The 7,301-nt window shown below is 40.1% G+C and overlaps 1 protein-coding gene across 3 annotated transcripts in view; it reads right to left on the minus strand.

The window, feature by feature from the left end:
• LOC133977345 (RNA-binding motif, single-stranded-interacting protein 2-like) overlaps positions 1-7,301 on the minus strand; it is a 28,682-nt gene extending 21,381 nt beyond the window's left edge. For 2 of the 3 annotated variants that reach the window (XM_062415467.1, XM_062415465.1), the window contains exon 1: positions 7,177-7,301. In XM_062415467.1, the coding sequence (XP_062271451.1) occupies positions 7,177-7,248 (72 nt within the window). In that variant the 5' untranslated portion in view covers positions 7,249-7,301. The remainder of the gene's footprint in view (positions 1-7,176) is intronic. The other variant, XM_062415466.1, reaches the window with a different exon arrangement.

A 7,301-nucleotide genomic window follows, 5' to 3' on the forward strand; every position in this document is an offset into this window, starting at 1 on the left:
AAATATTCTCAAAACATGTGTATTCACTAAAATATAAATAGTGCTATTGCTTTTATAGTTTAATGACTGATTTATGTCGATTAAGGATTTTATAACAAGCATTACAGTTTAGTTATTTGCAACCACTGATGTAACCCTGAAAGCATTTGAAACCTGAACCTCAAGGACCAACATATGCTTTTTAGTGACAACACAGGAGGAGTTACTCTCCCTAATTGTTTCACGCTATAAATTAAAATGTAGTAAAATAGTGGGGTCAAAAACATTGCAGGTAGAGTTTAACTTTTTAAAGGTTATGGTAGATCAAAAATAATGAACTGTTCAGTTCAAATGCACAAATTTCTCCTCCTCTGCTGAAGCGTTCCCAATTCATATCAAAAGCTCAAAAATATCTGAGGATATTTTTAAGACCGAGCTAAAGATAAAAATCACAAACATTTCTATAAATAAAACCACTCCACCTTTGTTTCTTATCTCCGTCTCTCCCTGTGGGGCTACTTGCGTCGACCTCAGTTTGACCTGTAGAATTCATGGATTCCTGGCTGTTGGGGGGTCTCTACCCGCTTCCCATGTCCTGGCTGCTTGCTCCCTACTGGAGCACTTGTCTTGTCCTCAGGCAGGAAAGAGCCATGACTGTGCGACCAGCTGACCAACTTACATGCTAAAGCTCAGATTTATAGCCTGGCTGAATGAGAACGCAGCTTCCAGCTTGTGTAGAATTACTCTGTGAAGCTGCCGCTTTGCACCCGCTACACTCTAGAACCAACAAGGAAATTGACACATGTGAAACTAGATTTGTTATGAAAAATCTCCACTTCTAAACAACGGATGCACATTATTTGATTCCAAACCAGATAATTTCCTGTTTTTCCACATTGCAAAAACATTTTTTTAAAATACTAACTCATCTATCATACTACATCTGACTCAATCACATCTCATCAACAGTGCCATGTAGAGAAAATGAACGTAATAGTTGTAAGATGAGTTAGACGTTCATGGAAAAATGTAAAATAGTCTTTTCATGTCAGCCAAGGGTCCAGTGAGGACTGTGACTCTAGTAAAACAGTGAGCTGCAGTATGGCGGCAGGCAGGAAATCCTCTGTGTCTGTTCCTGAGCACTGCCATTTGAATGAGGAGCTCTGCATTCCAACCAGGTGACAGGGACACCAAACTCACGCCCAGACTAGTTCCTGAATCCTCCTTCCTCTCTGGCTCTGTCCCTCCCTTTCCTTTTGTCTTTTTATAGGCACCTATTAATCACCAAACTGTCTGTCTCTTAATGTTGCTGATCACACCTTGACGCACATGCAGACTGCAAATGCACATGCATGCACTGCTTTCGAGCCGGGTCAGGTGGCAATAGCTCAGGAGCTTGAAAACGGATACCTACACACACTGACCCACAGCTCAGCTAAAGATCTAACAAAATGTGAGGCTCACTGAGAGTCTGGCATCACTGCAGCACTTGGCATCAGATTTCTGACAGCTGTGCTTTCTCCAAGGACTCTGTCTCCCTCTCTACCTGTTCACCTTGGCTGGTTCATGCTTTGGCAGTGAAGTTGCGGGGCCAATCCAAAACATCTAACACATTAAACAAAGAGATAGATGAACATATACCTGGAAGAGGGCCAGAGGGACAAAGGGACTGTACAGGAGAGTTCAGCGAGGGTAGAGTCACTGCAGCGGAACAGCTGGTTAAATACGCAAATTCAAATGTAACCCATCAATTATTTGTGAATGCATTTCCTGTTGTGGATTCGTTGCAAACATGCATTTCAAGCATATGTGACAAGTGTCCGGTGCTTGTTATACACAGCAATTATCTGTGGCATCTAAAAAAGAAAAAATGTCGTTCATTTTGTCGCCTTAGTGCAACTGTTCACTGTAAATGTGAAACTTACACATACATGAATTATCTTTAATTAATAGGTTTTAAATTAGACTTTTTTCAGACCAAATAGATATGAAGGCTCAGGAAAATGCTTGGTTGTGCTTTCAGAGGACTTGATGCTACGACGAGTTGTCTGACCACATTGGAAGGCAAGAGGCATATTTTCAGTTCTCCTGGAAGGCATTCATACTGTTGTGCTCAGAAGTACACAAAAAAAGTCCAGAAATATTTGTGCAAAGCATGGGTAGAGGAGGGTTTTATGGTGATGTTCAAACACACCTTTCCAATTGCTGCAGGAAGTGGCCATGAATGTCCGATAGACAGTTTTGAAAATTTAAAAAAAATTATTGGATGCAGCTCTTCCAATTCGAAAAAGTCCAAATATCGAGCTAAAGGAAGCAGCCTATTAAGCAGGCAGCACTTAATAATTTGATACAATGTTGAAACTTGTAAGTAATAGCTGTGTTAACGTTTTACGTCAATATGCACCAGGGTTGGGCAATGTTTTTTCATAGTCTGATCGTCCTATCGTCACCCTGTAAGACTGCCAATACCCGATGCTATCAGGAGGCAGGCAGACATTTCTCCATTCTCTGTTTAGGGTTAGGGTTACGGGTTAGATGAGATTCTCACGAAAATGAGAATAGCTGGTTCACCTTAAGGGTCAGTCCACCTTTTGTGAGACTGGTCAGGTTAGGCTAAGCCGTTGTTGCTAACTTTGGTACAAACCTCCTCCACTTTAATCAGCAGGTGGCAAGCAAGACACAGGAACCTGGTCTGGGTCGTGATGAGTTGTAGCATTTGACTGACAAAAAGCTTCAACTGTACAAACATCGAATTGCTACGTTAACAGATATTCTGCTTACTTCATACTCTCTGCTCACCGTGACACTCTCTCACTCGACCGCACACTCGCTACACACACAACCTACGCACTGAGCTAACTTTTAAAAAGGAGCTACACTACTATAGTAAGTTCACTCATCGATCATCCTTTCAGTCGCCAATATTGATCACCACTGATTGTCAATCAGAACAAGCCTAAAATGTACCTATGTAACCTAACCTACCTAATATGTACTCAACATATTTAACCGTTTGTGTCAGCTTTTTCGGTCTCAGGTTATACTATATTTTGTTCTGTTTGCTGACATATTCATGTCTTCATTTAAGGTTTTAGTCACACTTTCGTTGTTAGGGTGTCAGTGGGTCGTTTTTTTCCCTTCACCTCCCAGATACCTACTGGTTTCACTACGACAGAAAATATACTTGTACAGACTTGAAACATATCCTCACACAGAACATTTGGTCACAGTTATAATATTGCTGCAGGGTACTTTAGATGCTATCAGAAACCGTTTGGAAAAATCCCCACATTGGTGAGTTCAAGGACACTTAACATATGACACAACTGATGACTTTTGAGATTAGGCCGTGGCTTCCTTAAATTCTCACAATCTGTAAAAACTATCCATTCAGAAAAACATTATTATTAACAAAACTACTACCACATATTGTGATGATGGGACGGATGTGAACTTGGTCATTCTCAACTCTCATGTTTAAGTGTTGAGAGCGTTAAATGTCTATTTAAGAAAAAAAAAAAGCGTATTTAAAAATGTATTACTAGAAAAACATAAACTATCCTGTATTTATCAAGTGAAATGCAATGGTGATCATTTTCAAATGTCTCTATAAAATGCTAATTGTTGCATCCTTACTATAGATCCTGCAGTTATGGGGCCAGTATACGTCATCTGAACTGCTTGTCAGGCAGTCAAATAGCTTCAGAGACCCCGAAACTTTTCCGACGGTGGGTTAGAGGGGTCTGTGCCTGGCAGATTCTTTAAACTTTATGAAACTGACAATCCCACCATCACCACTTCACACTGTGATTGGCCAGCTGTGCAAAGGTGAGAAAGGGGGCCAGGATTTAAACTTCTCTCTATCGCTCTAATATTGAATTCATGTCGATAAACGAGCACACAAATGTGACATGGCATGACGAAACTGCTTCATCAACCAAACTCTACAAATTGTGCCAGCTTATTGTGATCAAGATGTTTATGTGAGACATTTTTTCTATTACGCATGTGACTCTGTGCTACAAAATGAAATCAATCTTTCCTAAACAGTTTATTTTCCTGTATGACATTGTGTAAGCTTTTTAAACAAACTTCGTCTGTTGCTTTAAATTGCAAAATGTCTACTTCTGTCATGTCCCACTCCCAATGTTGAGGATATATTGTGAAAAGCATGCTTAAAAAATAGGATTACAAAAAGCAAGAACAAGGCAACACTGATGACGTCAGAAAACTTTAGAGTGAGATGGTGAAATCACTCATTTTAAAAAGCCACAAATCTACTATTCTGCCAAGTGAGGAAATCCCCTTTACATCCGCTCTATTAATTTAATACTCAAGTTAGTGAATTTCTTTTGTCTATTTTTAAATCTAGTTGTGTTGCGATACACTAGAGTGTGTGTTGGGGCATCTAGAGATTTAAATCACAGCAGGAAGTTGACATTTTGTTAAAATGGGCTCCCGCCAAGACAAGAACAAAAATCTGATTGACAAATACGAAAACAAGCCACTAAATGAGGCCCTCAGCGAGACGCATGATACCTTGAGAGGCGACAAGCCGCCTCCTGTTATTTTTCCATCCAGGAAGCTTTACACGGAAAACGACCAAATTTGATTTGAGAACATTAATTCCATTTACTTGAGGGAGGAAATGAGGTGCCGAGTCAGGAGGAGGAGCAGCAGGCTTTGGGCACAACAGAAACCAAACGCCTTTTAGTCGTCGGGCTCTGTAATCACCTCGTGCACACAAAGAGCGCTTTTCTCACCCCGCGACGTGTTTATTTTGTGTTCAGAGTTTTATTTTGTGTACTCAGGTATGGCAGGATGTGAGCAGGAGATAGAAAGAATGAGGGGGAGGAGGAGGTGGGAGGAGGAAATGTTAGGAATCACAACACAGGAACTTGACCTATGTGTGAACTTTTGCTCCATAAAATAGAAGAGCTTTGGACGACCAAAAAAACCACACGAAAAAAAATCTTTCTCGCACTTGTGCTTACTTTTTAATTCCTTATAACTGAGTCATGTGTGAATAACTTATATTTTTATCGCAGTTTGTTCAGGTGGCATATTATCATAATATCCTGGAAAACTCTTTGAGTGATTTAGAAACAGATTGAGAATGCACTGTGAAATGTCAATACACCAATGGAAAACCAGCAACCAAGCTATAATTACATTTTAGGCATATGAGGATCATACTTGTATAATAACCTTCCATTCCCAGAGCACTCTCACTGCAAACAAACAAAATCAAAAGAAAAGCTTGACGTTGAAAACCACACTGTCCTGACCATGTTCCAGTGATGTCAGAGTAATCTACAGTCATAAATTCCTCATGTTTATTGAACTTAATTATAATCAGAGGACATACTGCTCTTTGAGACAGGGATATTGCGACAACTCATTAAATGTAATGTAATACTTAATAAATGGAATCTCATCAAAATACATAGAATCTATCCTTAAACATGGATTACACCTGGCAGTGACTAAATGTTTACCTACTACTACTAAATGGCCTGTTCAAATGTCTTATATTGTCCTGAACAGCAAGTCCGCAACACAACATTCAGTTTATTATCACAGAAGACTAAAGAAACCAAATTCACATTTAAGAAGCTATAACCATTTAGTTGTTTTTTTCTTTTAAAATATTCTCAAAAATGATGAAAGCTGATGATTATTATCTACAACTTGCATTATTCATGTATTACACATATTGTTAGAAAAGGGCAGGACCAAAATGATTAAGAATAAACAGCAATGGCTTACATTTATGCACTTGATTACTATGCAAATAACTTGCTTTCTGACATAAAGTTTAACGCTTTTATTAGGCCTGGTGAGCTAAAATGGGTTGCTTGTTGTCAAATGGTCACTGCAACAAAATGGGGTTACACATTCTATAGCTTGAGTAAACATCTGCATCAAAATGTATATTCTGCAAAAGCAAAATATGGGCTCATTAAAACAGACTGAAAAATGTATGTGTGTGTCCAACATAATGCTATTTTCCACAGACAAGCAGAAGTGATGACAAGAAATCTGGGAGGATCATGAGCAGCCAGGCGGTGCCCGGGAAAACAAAGACAATATGTCAATATTCATTTTCAAAAAGCTGTTTAGAGTTCAAAAGCTCAAAAGCAACAGACAGCACGCTCAGGGAAAGCAAAAAAAGAAAGAAAGAAAGAGCTAGAGTAGAGTCTGAATCCATTAGAAACATGAAATCACAACATATCATCAGCATGTATAATGAAAGATAATTTACCATCACTTATAAGCTATTATGATCCATAAAGAGAAGACACATGATACATGCAGACTCACTGATTAAATGAAAATGTTACACTTGGAGAACCAGACTCAAGTAACAAAACTGCTGATGAAAATAATCCTCATGAAGCATTTAGTACATTCGTTATTAAAAACATTTTTTACCACTGAACTGATGCACATCCAACATTATTTCATGCATTTCCATAAGAGTATATTTCCCTCACATACTGGTTACAAAAGTGACAATGTCACAACAGTGAAATGTGACCACGAGAGCGCGATTCATAATTCTGGGAATGTAGTCATCATTGTCTGGTGGGATTTTTCAAGGGGTGGGGCATATTCCGCTTTCAGATGGGGAAACGAGGAAAAAAAAACTTTGCAAACTTAGGCGGCAGAGTAGACAATGAAGACCTGATTTAACACTAGATACGAGTGTCCGAAGCTCACGGACGAAAAGGCAGGATTCATTTTGTAACATGTCCCCCCTTCTAGTCTGCCTTTCACCCTCCCCCCATCTCCACAAACACATCCAGCTACAGACGCGCTATCCCAACACGGTACAGTTACCCGCAAAAGTTGCTCTCCCTCCACCATTGACTTTTTCGAATGAGTGAGCAGAGCCATATCGACATCCTCACTGTAGTACACCCGCACACAAATACCACAAAATAAAACACAGGGGCGTCCAACATGACAAGAGTGAGCCGTAGCAAATTTCCTCTCTGGACACAACACGGAGCACGGAGGCTCAGTAAGCTGTATTTTCACTCCGCCAAGTCCTAAATTAAATTCAGTACGTTTCGCTTTTCAAGGACACTGCAGCTCACTGTCACAAGCCCTTTTCTATCACGACAGACGCGGTCATGCTGCCCCGCAGGGCGAACAAACCGAAAAATAGAGGGGAAGCCAGATAGCGTTTACCTTTTTGCTGTTTCTGCTGTTATAGCCGTTGTATGGGTTGATTCCTGCCCTTGGCGGTACGGAGAGCAGCATTTTTCTCGGCGCTATGTCCGGAGCAGCGAGCACAGCCCAGGCTGCCAGCTGAC

This window comes from Scomber scombrus, chromosome 3 (assembly GCF_963691925.1).
Source record: "Scomber scombrus chromosome 3, fScoSco1.1, whole genome shotgun sequence".
NCBI classification, from domain to species: Eukaryota; Metazoa; Chordata; class Actinopteri; order Scombriformes; family Scombridae; genus Scomber; species Scomber scombrus.